This window comes from Ixodes scapularis, unplaced genomic scaffold (genome assembly GCF_016920785.2).
Source record: "Ixodes scapularis isolate PalLabHiFi unplaced genomic scaffold, ASM1692078v2 PGA_scaffold6__148_contigs__length_123643588, whole genome shotgun sequence".
NCBI classification, from domain to species: domain Eukaryota; kingdom Metazoa; phylum Arthropoda; class Arachnida; order Ixodida; family Ixodidae; genus Ixodes; species Ixodes scapularis.
Window position 1 is genome coordinate 38,858,064 of NW_024609881.1, and position 16,197 is coordinate 38,874,260.

Below are 16,197 nucleotides of genomic sequence, written 5' to 3' on the forward strand. Positions count from 1 at the left end.
GGATTCCTCAAAAATCCACCAATGGATCGTCCTGTAATATTTACAGCGAAGCTGTTATGTACTAGCATCTGAAAAAAAAAAAACCTTTTATGGATGTTAATAATAATAAAAACTCCCCTTTTAAACAGCGCTCCTCCGTTCTCATTGGTTGCGGCAAGTATAAATAAGAAGGGGGAGGGGCGGGGGGGGGGGGGGGGGGGGGGGGGGGGGCAACCCGTGTGAATCAGCCTTTTTTGACTCTGTTAGTTAGTAAGGTCCTGATTGCTTGTTATCATCCAGGGTCACCCCCCTATATCTGCTAAGAGTGCGCAGTGACGAGGCTGAGGGCCAAACGCGCTGACCTAACCTTCTTTTCTTTCGCTTCCGCAATGCTGATAGTGATACGTGGGCTCCATCGGAAACTACAATGTCGTGTACGTATCTCCATTGCAGTCATATGAAAATCGTATAGATGTCGTCTAGTTGTGGTAAATTTGTCGTAAAAATAACCGAGTCGCTCCTCCTCCGTCTTTATGTGAAGTGGATGGGCTCTAAAATGTTTTAATGCGAGAGCATTAACTGTCTCATAGAGCGAACTGATATCATCAGCTTTGAAACTACGCCAAACGTTGGCCAAAGAAAACCTAAATTCCCCTTTCGCACTAGAGCGGAGTGAAGCCGATTATCTGATAGATTATACTCCGATTGGCTGGGACGTAGTTAAACAAAAAAAAAAACATTAGGGAGGCCCTCGTCATGGCGGCGCAGCGCACGCATCGGCCCGGCCGCCGGTAAGAGCGGTACGGTGGTGCGGGCCTGGCCGCAGAGCCTGCTCGGGCAACCTCCGGGGAGGGTGCGCGGCTAAGCTCAGCACGGCGCGGCCACTTCACGAGAGCGCGCGCTCGGCGTCGACCGGGAAGAAGCTGCCGTACACACCACTACGCCGCAGACGAAATAAGGGAGCAAAAGATCGACATTCATTATTTCGCATTCACAACTCATAAGAAGTGATTATGTGTCCTCAAACGTTTTTCGCCTTTTTTTCTCTACTCTGCCCTCAAGAGTGCGTCGACGCCCTTGGATACGGTCATCCAGATAACTGGTGGAAAGAGCCACATTCATACCACTCGTGGAAGGAACCAAATCCACATCACTCGTGGAGGGAACCGCACCTATTGTTTTAACTGCACACACACATCACAGCCCACGCACCGCTACTACGGAAACCCAGAGCGAAGAACAACCGGCGACGGCGAAGAGGCAACAAAACACGCCATCTCATTCAGCTCTACGGCTTGATTATCTAGGAGGAGGTGCGAGGTGGGGGCCTCGTCCTTTGTGAATCCGCTCTAGCTCTGCGCGTGATTTTGACAAAAACAAAAAGTCTTGTTTTGAAAAAAAAAGACAGCCGTCAGTGTTTGTTTGTTTTTTACGGCCGGAGAGAGCGGGACACTTGGACGCGTGCTGACGTCAGCGCTTCGGACTCATGGCAGCGTCGCACGCGTCACCACCCCCCCCCCCCCCCCCCCGCCCTTTCTCCCTTTGTCCCCGGCGCTAACAAACAAATACGTACCACTACCGCTTTTTTGTCAAAACGAGCCTTCTATTTGTAACGCATTATTAAAAAAGTCCACAGCTCGCAGTTGTTAAGAAGAATAGGTGGATTTAACACGGTGTCATTCGCATGAAAATAAAATTAGGTGATGAGAAGCCGATCTGTGGAAACGAGGCTAGCAAAACAAATGTATGCTGAGTTTCGTTTCGTGATTTTGAATTTTTAATGCAAAAACCGTTCTATGAAAATTCCGTTGATTTACGAGCTCTGGGAAAAAGTACCGAAGTACAGAACTCACGTGTGAAGTCAATCAGGCAGCACCCACAGTGACACCGTGACAGTATCCCGCACCGCACTCGCAAAATACCCGCAAAAACAAAAGTGTCGTTAGTTGGTTATAAATCAGGAGTTTAGTATGTCAGAGTAGGGCGACATTGTTACCCACTGTAGACGAGACATTTAGCCAGTGCTGTACGACAGATAGCCTAGGGTCTTTAACGAACATCACGCAGTATTGATGCACGACCGCACGCCGGTAATATGCTCATTTAGGTCGAAAGGTCAAACTAGCCACACCGCACGCTCGAACGTCTTGATAGAACGACTCAGTTAAAAAGGAGAAATACAGCAAAGGGGGTCGAAAAACTTTGAAAACAAATATGAATATAAAAACGATCACGTACGAAATGCTGTTTATAAAAAGAACGGAAAAAATGTTGCTTCAAGCAGCGATCAGGGTTTCTTGGTGACTGGCGTCGCGCCAACCGGAGGCACATTGTCGCGCTCTTCCCGGCTTTCTTCGCCTACTGGCCCTTTCAGATTTCGCCACCACGGACAGCTGCGGACGACATGTGCGCCGACAGCCGTCAATGTTTTATGCGAAAGCATTAACTGTCCCATGGAACGAGCCGACGTCATCAGCCACGTAAAACGGCCCATACATTCCCCTCTCCCAATAAAACGAAGTGAAAACCCGCAAAATGCCGAGCCAAACGGCAAATAATTTCACCTCTTTAAGTGAAGCTGAAATGTCATGGATGGGGCTGCCATTGGCTGGCGCGCGTCATAAATACAAAGAACGAGCCTCCTAATGGCTGAGGCGCGCCAGTTTCAAGGGGGGCCACCCCGGCGCTACGTGCCTGCTCCCAGATAGATTTCCTGTATAGGCTGCCTAGTTTCTCTATAGGCTCCGGTAGGGACCCTATAGAGGAACTCTATCTGGTCCGGTCACGTAGCGCCACGGAGTGGATCTCATAGAAGCTGATGCGCCTCGGCCAATAGGAGCCTCATTCCTTGTAACTATGACGCACGCCAGCCAATGGCAGCCGCATCCATGAGATTTCGACGTCACTTGGAGAGGTGAATTTATTTGCCGTTGGGCTCGGCTTTTTGGGCGACTTCAAAGCTGGGATGCCCGCAGATAGCGGCTTCACTATACTACATCGGTAAAGGGGAGTTTATCTGCCGTCGGGCGCGACTGATGACGCCGGCTTGCTCCATGGGACCCCCACTTAATGCTTTTGAATTAAAAAAAGTCTGTCACGTGACCTTACTAAAAACCTGTTTCCCGCTCCGCCATTCATGGGTTGCACTAACATCACATCGCATACATTTTGCCATCATGTAAGAGGAGGAGAGGGAAGCTGCATTTCTAAGAATTTTGTGTAACGGATTAACCTTTTGGGAGGAGAATAGCGACGCCTGTGCAAATCCGGGAGGCACAAAAGAGGGCCCTCTTAAGAGGGGAGCTCCTCCTTTCCCTCGTCTCTGGTGGTCATCGGAGCGTCCTTTGAATGACGTAACGTGCAACCCATGTATAGACCGTTTTACTGAAAGAGGGCGAGAGCGAAAAGGGGAAAGGGCTACCGGCGCTTTCCCCCTTTCTGATTGTGTAGAAAGAGTGAAGGTCCCGGATGAGAGGCTTGGCCGGTGTTGAGTGTCTGCACTGCCAGAACTTCGTTCGCGCTTTCTTCTGTGTTTTAAACTCGCACACTTAATTAGAGCCACAGGCTTCGATGGCGACAGTCTCCCGGTCATCGGGACACTATTGCTCGGTCATAGGGTGCACGAATAACGACAGAAAGCGTCGAATACTGTCCGAGGACCTACGTAGCTTGCAAGGAATCCGGCAAGGCGAGAGCGGCTGCAATGTCTTTAATCTCCATCGCTTTCCACATGACCCCGGATTCCGGCGGCAGTGGATTGCGTCCGTAAACCGAAAAATCGTTTCCTCAACACTATTCTCTCGACTATGCTCGGAACATTTTGTTAATGGAGTGCGCACTGAACGCTGTACCGCCGATGAATCTGAGGTACACTCGCAAGGTGCATCCGAGTTTTCTCGTGATAATTGCTGTGTCAGTTTGTAAAATTATGTAACTGAATTTATCTGAATATTGATATATTTTAGTGGTGACACTGACTTGATTTTGTTATCTACAACATTTAGTTGAAGTCTCATTTCCGCCACCGGGTGTGGCTGGAAATTGTTGAAAAGTTACTTCTATCGGTTTTCCTGAATCGCGATCTCCTGCGCGGTACCAGAGCCGGCAAAATAGCAACACTTCCTTTGATTTCCACTCTGACTGACGGCAAAAGCGCTCGTTGGAGTACCACTGGTTCGTTGTTTTGTTGATCGGGCGCTTTAAAGCGCTGGATATTCGCTGCAGAATACGTCTCGGTGTTGGGAACTGCGTTTTCGAGCCTAGTGAGCACGTTTCTTTCTTTGAGTCATGGCATCGGCCAGTGCGGCGACGAGGGCAACAGCGGCAGCGACCGCGCCAGCGATATAAATTGGAAGTGAGTATTCAAAATATTGCACCAAAAAGTAAAGTATTTCGTGGCTGCTTTGAGGCTTTCTGCGGTTCCAGATAAGTACATCTAGAAGGCCTTCGTCGCGCGTTCATTCACAAGGAAATATAAGAACATGGACACGCAAGATAAAAGCAGCGCAGCAAAACGATCGGTGGCAGCTCCGGGTGCTTACAAAAGTAAATTGAGGGTCCCCCTGTCGTGTATTGCTTGTTGATTACTAAAAGCGGCTACATTGAAATAGGCCCAGTGCAAGCAAAAATTGATGATTCATTAGTTTCAGGCACTTGCTTCGGCATTCAAAATTGATATTTTATTTGCACCTGTGTGCGCTCTGGCATTGGATGTGTTTGGAAGGTTGCAGGGTGTCAGCTCGACACCGCCCCTGCATTGTTTACTAAAGGCACATGGCCAGGATTTTGTTTCGGGGGGGAGTGGGGGGGGTGGGGGGGGGGGAGGAGGAGGGTATGGCAAAACGCCATGGGTGGCGTTTGTAGATAAAATTAAGACAATGCCACTAATGTAAAATATTAAAGTCACAATAAATAATGCACAACCTTTTATTTTACAAATCATGCCTAGAGCGAAGTCTGGAAAAGACAAAGATCCCACTGGACCGTTTAGCTTTTGTTAATACTGCAGCTTGGGCGAGTTGGTTGTTCATGTCTAAAAATTACGGCACACAAAATACACACTTCTCTTCAAAAAGGACACCCACACTGCCCAGACTCTCAACTAGGTGTTGTATTTCGTCTTTAAGCTTCATCTACGCCTATGGGAAGAAACTAATTCAAATATTCCATTTTTTTTTGCTATGTTAGCTAACTTTTTGCCTGATACGAATGACGGGCTGCTAACAGATTTGTTTTCTAGTGTGACAATGTTTGCTGTTCCCATAATTTCTCAAGTGAGTTTGTTTAATAACGAAGCTTTCAATCTGTCTAATCTGCCGAGGGCCGGCATTACCTTCATCCAAGTGTTATAAGCACATGGGAGGAAGACATAAAGAAGTGGGCTGAAATCAGAGGACCAAATATTATTTATTACCTTCTGTATTCGAAGGCACGCGACCTTCAAGAAGTAAAAGCCTACAAAAGCTTGGAATCCTAGAATTATCTTCAGAGTGGGTGGGTCGGGAGCGTCCTGGCTCACAAAATTGATGCAGACCTGACCTTGCTGAAGGCTAAAGTCCAAGCATCGCAATCCTGCGGTAAATTTCACAATGCTTGGGTGTGTGCAAGGATAGGTAGAGAAGTAGTCACCGCTGGGTGCAGCTGCATGGCTGGTCAAGCCAAGGTGTGGCGCCACATTGGTGCGATACTGTGGAAAGTGGACATGGCTGTGGCTGTTGGACTCACCGGCGAGGCCTGCGCAGACAGAACAAGTACATGGAATCGTAGAACCAAACGAAATGTGGTGCCGGCTCTGCTGGAAACAATTGGTTTCAAGCTGCAGACAAGGACCGTCGAGAACATGGCCTCCAACAAGAAACCTGCACCACCAGAGCGCACATTTACAAGCAAAAAGGAACTTGAAAAGCACCACAGCGAATCCCGGTGGCCTGGGCTATTTCAAATACCTGGTATGTTTACATAGTCATGTCAGCCCACATGCAGCAGCTGGAATGGAAAAAAATTCAGTTGTAGGTTTTATCAGCAATGATTTATTGGCTGAAAAATTTTAAATGTGACTATGTAAAGTTCGTTTTCAGCAAAACCAGTAACAAGATGAATCAACCCTTTTTAAAGTGACCGTTTAACAGTCTTGGTATGCGAGAATCATAACCCCGGACATTTTTCACTAGGAGGCAAAATTCGCAATGCTTGCAGGCTATTCTTAAGTTGGATTTATTTCATTGTTTCTGTAAGAAGCTCGTTGGTTAGCAGCAGTATATGGTGCCAATGGGGCTATATGCAGGTGCTGCTGTTGGCACCAAACCATAAGCCTCTAAGTGCCTAGCTGCATGCAAACACTTGGAGAAAACTCACTCCAAATGTGCCACAGTATATCTACATAAAAATGGCGTGTAGCCACCCACCTTCCTTACAAGCTGAGGGTGGTCACACAAGTTATTTGCACATTCTCAGAAATGAAGAGAAAACAGCCTCTTGTAAGGGGGTCAGTCAGAACAAGGCTTATAGTGTGTTTAAGGTTGCCATATAATTTTGCTTATCCCCCAGGATCCCGGCTGCATTCAACACTCACAGCTGCACCACGTCCGCAGCCTACCAACCCTGAGCCAGACGAGAGCACACTGCACAGCAGCTATGAGGATGTTGACATACTCCCCGAGAGCTGTGTCGTGTGTGAGGCTTTCTACACAAGCATTGTTCAGTTGTCAGAGGTGGCAGTAGAATCACTGGAGCATGCCACAAGGCACCAAAGTGATAGCTCGTTATGGCACATGGCAAGGCGGCTTCGGATAACTGCATCCACTGAGAGTGTCATCCCCAAACTAGCCAAAACATCTACTGAAAACGCGTCGCAGACGCTAGTAAATCCGCAATTCCGTGGAAATGCAGCAACCGCACACGGCATCAAGTATGAACCAGTGGCACGTAAAAAATTCATTGAGGTCACGGGCCTGACTGTTGGCACCTCGGGAACTCTGGTGTCTCAAGGTCGCCCTTGGTTATCAGCCTCACCGGATGGCCTCATTACGAGCCATAATGCCATTTTAGAAATTAAGTGCCCCGACGTTCTTAACTGCAAAGAATACATTGCACGTGAAGGTTACGATGTAAGGATCAAGGACGGCATATATTTCCTTCCCCAAACTACCGGCTTCTACAGTTAAGTGCAGTTGTGCATGCTGTGCACAGAAACCAAACTGCTTTCTGTATGTCTGGTCTGCAGAGGAGGAAGTTTCTTTACTCGTGAAGTTTGATGAAGCATTTCTGAATGAGAACTTGGCAAGACTCGAGCGCTTCTATTTCTGCCAGATGTTGCCCGAGCTTGAGAGAAGGTGCAGGGAGGAAATCATTGTAATTTCCAGTGATGGATTAAATTGTTTACACAATTCAACAATTCAAAAGCGGTTGTGATTACTCGGCTATCAGAGGAGGCTTCAGACTGCATAAGGCGGCACATACAAATATCATATTCGTTATTGTCTGCTTCCATTTGATGCAGAGTGCAGACTTTAGGATCCTGTACGTTTTCATACGGTTGATAGCAATTTCAACATGAATCCGCACAGATGCAATTCTCCGGGTTCTTGTTACTTCACCCTCTGACAGCTGAGTTTCACCTATAACATGAGACATGTGCAGGTGAGTAATAATGTGAGCACATTCCAAACAGGGTGAAAAAGTAAGCTAGAAACAGCCTCCTTACTTCTGATCCTGTTATTGTCCGCCATGCGATCGAAGATTTTGATGCTGAACTGCGAGCTAGCGCAAGACCCTCAACGATCGGGTTTGAATTTAGAACATTTGGTTCCGTTTGCTTACCCGGATCAGCGAATAACCCTCTTGCAATGGTAGGTCGTACAGACTCAAGCACAAGCGGTGAATTTTAGGGCAAAGAAACTTATGTAAGGCTCGGGCGCCCTCATGTGCGCTTTGCTTAAAGTGACGACATCCTTTGTACTACCTCGAGCTCGCAGGCAAAGCTACGAGCTCGAGACGACATGCGCTCATAGCGAAAAAAGAAAAATCGGAACAAAATGGCTTGATATCATTACCCTATGCAAAGCGCACATGAAGGCACCCTAGGTAAGGCATATAGTGGAAAAGAAACTATAGAAATGTTAGATGTATATTTCCAAGCAGACGTCACCTTTAGTAAACGCCGTCATGTTTAGCTTCACGCCCTGAACTTCAAGGTAGCTGTCGAGCGTGAAGCCACGGCCTGCCATGATCTCGTCACCACGCTGGAAGAACTCCTGCACACACCAGTCTCTCACAATATGCTTATCACATGCGCGACCTCCATACGCCCGAGACACATACATTATTAGACCATTGGGTGCAATGACCGTTAAAAAGTTTACAGTGTTATTAGCCTTGTATGAACTATATGTTTGGGCTCGTGCCATCAGCTGATTAGGTCGCTGGAGCGTAATCCCGGAGCAGTCGAAGATACATGTCGTCTTCTGGTATCCAGTATCTATGAAGCTCTGTGGCATGCTGTCATGAATTGCCTCCCGTGGTAGCCAAATAACGACATCCTCCATCACGGTTTTTAATGCTCGTAGTAGCATGTTGAAAATCTGGCACACACGCGACACAGAAATATCAAACCTACGAGCAAGGTCGCCATACAGCAATCCTAGTCTAAGCCGCATTAGCGTCAGAAGCAGCTCATCTTCCAGGGGCATTGCTGACCTTGTTTTGACTAGCGTTCTTACAGCGCTGGCCAGACTATCAAAAACATTTCGTGTTACTCCTCTGTAGAAGTGGATGTCGCAGGGTGACATGCGTGCTGCGACTGATTTGTCGCAACCCAGTCGTAGTGGTTTGCTGTACGGGTGGTAAGCAACTGCAAGCTGTTCCCACTACGTAGCTGCAGACTTTCTTCCTCGCTGAAAAGCAGATTTGGAGCATAAGACTCATTTCTGTACTACTTGGAATTTATGTTAGTGAAACGGTTATTAAAAGAGTTTCTTTGCTATAGTTATACATCAAAACAAAAACCACAAACGACGTGAACGGAGTTGAGAATAGGAGACGGTGTATCCTGTCTACAACTGACTCCCTTGTTTGTATTTTTTATGTGCAACGTTCATAGCCTAGCATTTCTTTGAAAGCGAACGAGTAAAGCAGCGAGCCCCCCCCCCCCCCCCCCCAGTCTTTCGTGTCTGGGTACCTCGTCCCCCAAAACTTTTGACCCCCCCCCCCCAGGACATTTGCTGTACCCCCCCTCTCCCCCCATGGTCTTTCATGCCCCCCCCCCCCCCCCCCCCCCACCGGATCGTTTGTGTCCGAGTACCCCACCCCCGGACATTTGAAGCACAAGCTGAAGCACCAACAGTCAGCACCGCACCGCTCCTGGCAACCCAGGTTGCGCCCTCAAAAACCCTGGCCCCGCTCTCGGAACTGCGACACCGTCAAGCCGGAAAGGCTAAACACAAGAATGTTTCACGTGCCAACACAAGTGCTTATGCTACATTTATGCTGCAGAGATGGCGAGTTTTAGCTGATGTAGGCTGTAATGAATGATGCTTACATTTAATTTTCTTATTGGGAGTCGAAGCCGCAAGTTTGCACTCGAACAAAGTTTTTAAAATACGGCTCTTTTTTTATGACCTTCTTGCAATGCAGTCAAGTTACAGGTCTCAGAAAGCTCCAGAAGTGAATTAGAGCTCATAATGTCAGCAAATAGGTATGGGAAGCATTTAAGGAGTAAAATTACTTTCACAACTTTACCCTTATAAGTGAGCTCCCATGTTGAATTCAAAGATGTTGCCTCATAAAATTTTATCTTGACAATAAACCGTTAGAGTTTTGTCAGACATCAGCTGTCTAGAATAGTTCTAAAGGTATCTAAATACACTTTTACTCTAGATCAGTGGTTCTCAAATGGAGGTCCGCAAAGGCATTCTTGTGGTCCGCGAATCGTTGCCTCATCAATCGAGCCAGGCAATAAAAGCTGTATTCTTCTCAGACTAAGAAGCATTCCTATTTTCGGTTGAGTTTTCTTGTGTAGATGAGAATAAGAGTAGTCTACCTTATGCTAGTCCTTAGTTATATCCATTTATTAAATCTTTATCATAATTAACCTATACCTTTCCCTTCCCCTCACCACAAGCGGGGCCCTCCATCATCTTCGCCGATTCACAAGGGGTCCGCGAAACATCAATTGGTGAGAACCACTGCTCTAGAGTACTTAGAGTACTCCAACTAAAACATGCCTACCAGAGGGAGTACGCCAGGCTCATGATCTTTCGTAGCTTGAGCTTGAGCATCTTCAGTAGATAGCTTTTCGATAGCCTGCAAATCAAAACAGAACCAGACATGATACCATGGCAACAAACAACTGAGGCATAAAGCATCATATTAGACAGAAAAATTCTAATACGCACTAGGTTCATTGGCTCACAGTCCAGAAGCGTGACTCCTGTCTCTATCACCCCTGTACTTGTCCCCTGCGTAACGAAAAACATACCACAGATTGTTAGTAAGAGAAGAAAAAAGCACATTTGCGTCCTTCCGAGCATGAAGTAAGCAAATATATGCAAAAGACAGCTAACCGAGTGGCAAGAACTCTGTGAAACGGCTTTCCAGGTCAAATGTGAGTCTACATAGTTAGTAAAGTTGAGAAAATGACAATGTGTTTACCGAAGGCAGCGTATGGAGCCCAGAGATAGGCCCTTCCTCGGGTAGGGTGATGGTTGGCGACAACCCAACTGCAGCCTGTAAGTTCACACATGGCGAGACGGATAAAAGCCGTGTGCTCGACATCTCACAACACAAAGAAACTAAGGTTAGCTTACGTCGACCGCATGCTTGGGGTCGATAAATGTGGCCGCTGTCGGCTTGCTACCTGCACTTGTCCCCTGCGTAATGAAAAACATACCACAGATTGTTAGTAAGAGAAGAAAAAAGCACACTTGCGTCATTCCGGGCATGAAGTAAGCAAATATATGCAAAAGACAGCTAACCGAGTGGCAAGAACTCTGTGAAACGGCTTTCCAGGTCAAATGTGAGTCTACATAGTTGGTAAAATCGAGAAAATGACAATGTGATTACCGAAGGCAGCGTATGGAGCCCAGAGATAGGCACTTCCTCGGGTAGGGTGATGGTTGGCGACAACCCAACTGCAGCCTGTAAGTTCACACATGGCGAGATGGATAAAAGCCGTGTGCTCGACATCACACAACACAAAGAAACTAAGGTTAGCTTACGTCGACCGCATGCTTGGGGTCGATAAATGTGGCCGCTGTCGGCTTGCTACCTGCACTTGTCCCCTGCGTAACGAAAAACATACCACAGATTGTTAGTAAGAGAAGAAAAAAGCACACTTGCGTCATTCCGAGCATGAAGTAAGCAAATATATGCAAAAGACAGCTAACCGAGTGGCAAGAACTCTGTGAAACGGCTTTCCAGGTCAAATGTGAGTCTACATAGTTGGTAAAGTCGAGAAAATGACATTGTGTTTACCGAAGGCAGCGTATGGAGCCCAGAGATAGGCACTTCCTCGGGTAGGGTGATGGTTGGCGACAACCCAACTGCAGCCTGTAAGTTCACACATGGCGAGATGGATAAAAGCCGTGTGCTCGACATCACACAACACAAAGAAACTAAGGTTAGCTTACGTCGACCGCATGCTTGGGGTCGATAAATGTGGCCGCTGTCGGCTTGCTACCTGCACTTGTCCCCTGCGTAACGAAAAACATACCACAGATTGTTAGTAAGAGAAGAAAAAAAGCACACTTGCGTCATTCCGAGCATGAAGTAAGCAAATATATGCAAAAGACAGCTAACCGAGTGGCAAGAACTCTGTGAAACGGCTTTCCAGGTCAAATGTGAGTCTACATAGTTGGTCAAGTCGAGAAAATGACAATGAGTTTACCGAAGGCAGCGTATGAAGCCCAGAGATAGGCACTTCCTCGGGTAGGGTGATGGTTGGCGACAACCCAACTGCAGCCTGTAAGTTCACACATGGCGAGATGGATAAAAGCCGTGTGCTCGACATCACACAACACAAAGAAACTAAGGTTAGCTTACGTCGACCGCATGCTTGGGGTCGATAAATGTGGCCCCTGTCGGCTTGCTACCTGCACTTGTCCCCTGCGTAACGAAAAACATACCACAGATTGTTAGTAAGAGAAGAAAAAAGCACACTTGCGTCATTCCGAGCATGAAGTGAGCAAATATATGCAAAAGACAGCTAACCGTGTGGCAAGAACTCTGTTAAACGGCTTTCCAGGTCAAATGTGAGTCTACATAGTTGGTAAAGTCGAGAAAATGACAATGTGTTTACCGAAGGCAGCGTATGGAGCCCAGAGATAGGCACTTCCTCGGGTAGGGTGATGGTTGGCGACAACCCAACTGCAGCCTGTAAGTTCACACATGGCGAGATGGATAAAAGCCGTGTGCTCGACATCACACAACACAAAGAAACTAAGGTTAGCTTACGTCGACCGCATGCTTGGGGTCGATAAATGTGGCCGCTGTCGGCTTGCTACCTGCACTTGTCCCCTGCGTAACGAAAAACATACCACAGATTGTTAGTAAGAGAAGAAAAAAGCACACTTGCGTCATTCCGAGCATGAAGTAAGCAAATATATGCAAAAGACAGCTAACCGAGTGGCAAGAACTCTGTTAAACGGCTTTCCAGGTCAAATGTGAGTCTACATAGTTGGTAAAGTCGAGAAAATGAGAATGTGTTTACCGAAGGCAGCGTATGGAGCCCAGAGATAGGCACTTCCTCGGGTAGGGTGATGGTTGGCGACAACCCAAATGCAGCCTATAAGTTCACACATGGCGAGATGGATAAAAGCCGTGTGCTCGACATCACACAACACAAAGAAACTAAGGTTAGCTTACGTCGACCGCATGCTTGGGGTCGATAAATGTGGCCCCTGTCGGCTTGCTACCTGCACTTGTCCCCTGCGTAACGAAAAACATACCACAAATTGTTAGTAAGAGAAGAAAAAAGCACACTTGCGTCATTCCGAGCATGAAGTAAGCAAATATATGCAAAAGACAGCTAACCGAGTGGCAAGAACTCTGTTAAACGGCTTTCCAGGTCAAATGTGAGTTTACATAGTTGGTAAAGTCGAGAAAATGACAATGTGTTTACCGAAGGCAGCGTATGGAGCCCAGAGATAGGCACTTCCTCGGGTAGGGTGATGGTTTGCGACAACCCAACTGCAGCCTGTAAGTTCACACATGGCGAGATGGATAAAAGCCGTGTGCTCGACATCACACAACACAAAGAAACTAAGGTTAGCTTACGTCGACCGCATGCTTGGGGTCGATAAATGTGGCCCCTGTCGGCTTGCTACCTGCACTTGTCCCCTGCGTAACGAAAAACATACCACAGATTGTTAGTAAGAGAAGAAAAAAGCACACTTGCGTCATTCCGAGCATGAAGTAAGCAAATATATGCAAAAGACAGCTAACCGAGTGGCAAGAACTCTGTTAAACGGCTTTCCAGGTCAAATGTGAGTCTACATAGTTGGTAAAGTTGAGAAAATGACAATGTGTTTACCGAAGGCAGCGTATGGAGCCCAGAGATAGGCACTTCCTCGGGTAGGGTGATGGTTGGCGACAACCAGGGATGGGCAAAATACATGCAAATATGTATCAAAATACAAATAGAAAATACTTCGTCAAAAATGTATTTAATTAGAAATCTAATTAGATTTCCAAAAAAAGTATTTAAATACAAGATACAAATACATCCAAATGTGCTTGGTCTCCTCCAAATACTTTTCCAAATACATTCCTCAAAATTTGCGTCGGCGACTTCAGGGCACCTGCAACGGGTTTCTGGGTGTCTCATTTTAATTTTGCATCGCACACTCGGGAGTTAGTGTGCGAGGCTCTATTAACGTAATAGAAATATATTCACAACAAAAAAAAAATGTAATCGACACAAAAAAGCTGCTTGAAACTGTACTTTTTTCACCTATTACGTCCAAGCTGCAGCTTGGACGTAATAGGGGAAAAAAGTACAGTTTCAAGCAGCTTTTTTTTGTCGATTACATTTTGGTAGAGACCAACAAAGAACCGAGACGACCAAGACGCGCAGCACTAGCTAGAAAATTGTTTATTGCTGCAACTCGCACCAGTTACAAACATCTGGACGACCCGCGCATTTTGAATGTTCCAGGCAAAAATATTAATGGAAATCAGGCTGGAAAGCATCACAAGTTGTCACAGACACTTATTTAGCCAGCCTGCCTGTGAACGTCGATTACGTCACTATTCTTGCCCTCGACTAGCACCGTAATCACAGAGTCACTAAACGCTTCTGCTTGATTGAGAGACACTGCATTCGGTGCAGAACGTAGTTTCCTTCCTGCTCTGGACAGTGCCTTTAAAATAAAGCCGGAGGAGAAAAAGAAAAAAACCCCATGGTCGAATAAAGGAGGGAGACTATATATTACAACCACATGCATAAAAACAAGAATTGTAACTTTGGCAATAACATTTATTTAACGCAATAGAGGCAAGTGCAACATAAAAGAGGAGACCTTCTCAATACAGCGTAATTTCGGTGTGTGCTAATCTGTGAAGTTTCGACTAGTACGACTTCAGCAGCAGAAGCTTTTCGAACAACGTGTCGCTAAGACGACGCCTGTTGGGGCAAAGAATAAGGCTGCCAACTAAAAATAGGCGCTCTACGGGGGCAGATGAACTTAAGTTTGTATTTTACCTTAAAAATACGCGCTTCACAGCAGGGTACTCATGCAGCATTGTGATCGAGGTGCGTGTGTCCTGCAAGTAACGGAACACCTCAAAACGTACGCTGAATGCGCTCGACGTCGCGGTCGAGGGAGTGTGACCTGCAAAGTTAAAGAATGCGTCGCTTTCATCTGGTTGTGGCGCACAGTTCGCAGTAGACCCTGTAGAAAGACCCTGCGCAGCCTGCACAAGGAGATCGCTGATGTCATGCGTCCCATCGCGTGGCATCCAACGGGTCTTAAAATACGGGTGACTACAAGAAGCGATAATGGCTGGCTTGTCACGCAGGCACAACCACCTCTGGAAACGTCTCTCCAGACCGTCCAGGGCAGCCTGCGAGATCTTTTCCGTGTGCGGACTTTGTAAATTTTCCCGAACTTGTTACACCTTCGCTCGGACCGTGAACAACACCGGAAGCAACTCGCCGTAGTAACCACTGTTGCTGTTTCCTTGCAGGCGATCAAGCGCTGAAATTAATGAGTGAACTGTGAGTACAATGAACTAGCATGCGCGACATAAAATAAGGTGAAGGCACGCACGTTATAAAGCAATTATTGTCCACGTTATATATATTCCTTTGTGGCATACGAAATTAAAGCAGCGCGCAAGACAGGACGCACTCGTCCTGGGTGCTTCTTTTTTTAGGTCCTTTCTTTTTTGCGCACTACTTTTAATTTATTAGGTCATGAACCAACTCGCCTGCGTTGCTACTTTATTTCGCTTTGTGGCAGGGTATTATTCATATAATAAATTTAGAGCTAATTAGGTTGTTGAGCATTACACACTATCTACCTGTAGCAATTGGTTTGAGTATGGTACAATATTCCTCAATAAACTCAATCTCCGAGGACTTCAATCAGGGTAGCTGGAGCTCGTTCGAGAAGTCTTGTAATTTCTCTTTGTTCTGGGTGAGGACGTCCAAGGCGTGGTGCAGAGAGTTCCAGCGAGTGATGCAAGGGGCTCGTAGTTGCTTGCCAAGGATAGATGTAACGACTTCCGCTGATTTTGGCCGATCCGAGGCGCCCCAGTATTTCGAGCACTTGCTCATGACGCTGGAATGGAGGCGGTTCAAAGCATGGTTTGCACTGATAGCTTTCTTGACGTCCGCCGTTGCGATTAAACTGAGCGTGTGACAGGCGCACCGCAAGTGCTGTGACAAAAACGGGCCTCGGAGCTCGATCTCCTCAAACGTGACGAGCTCAAAATCCTCGGAATTTGGTTAAAAAAAAAATCCACGCACAATACAGTTTGGTTGTAAAAGGTCTAAACTCTCAAGTCTTAGAGCTTGTCTATACCTGCAGCACACGCTTCGTCGAAGGCCGTTACGCCAAATTCTTTAAATGCCTTCACAAAATTTGTTGCGTTATCCGTGACCGTGCCAGTAATCCTTCCTGTAGGCAGGCAGTAGTCTGTGCAAACATCCGAAAGCAACTCGGCGACTCTGTCGTAGTAGTGGGTGCCAGCAAATCTCCTGCAAGTGCGGCGGATTGTCGT

General features: G+C 46.8%; 2 protein-coding genes across 2 annotated transcripts in view; one reads left to right on the forward strand and one right to left on the reverse strand.

Moving 5' to 3' along the window:
- The window catches only part of LOC121046567 (chitotriosidase-1-like), a 47,101-nt gene that overhangs the window by 16,742 nt on the left and 14,162 nt on the right, over positions 1 to 16,197 (forward strand). The window lies entirely within an intron of this gene.
- Positions 8,097 to 8,774, reverse strand: LOC8034586. Its single transcript, XM_002409947.4, has one exon. The coding sequence runs from the start codon at positions 8,763 to 8,765 to the stop codon at positions 8,097 to 8,099; it is 669 nt and encodes a 222-aa protein (XP_002409991.4). The 5' UTR covers positions 8,766 to 8,774.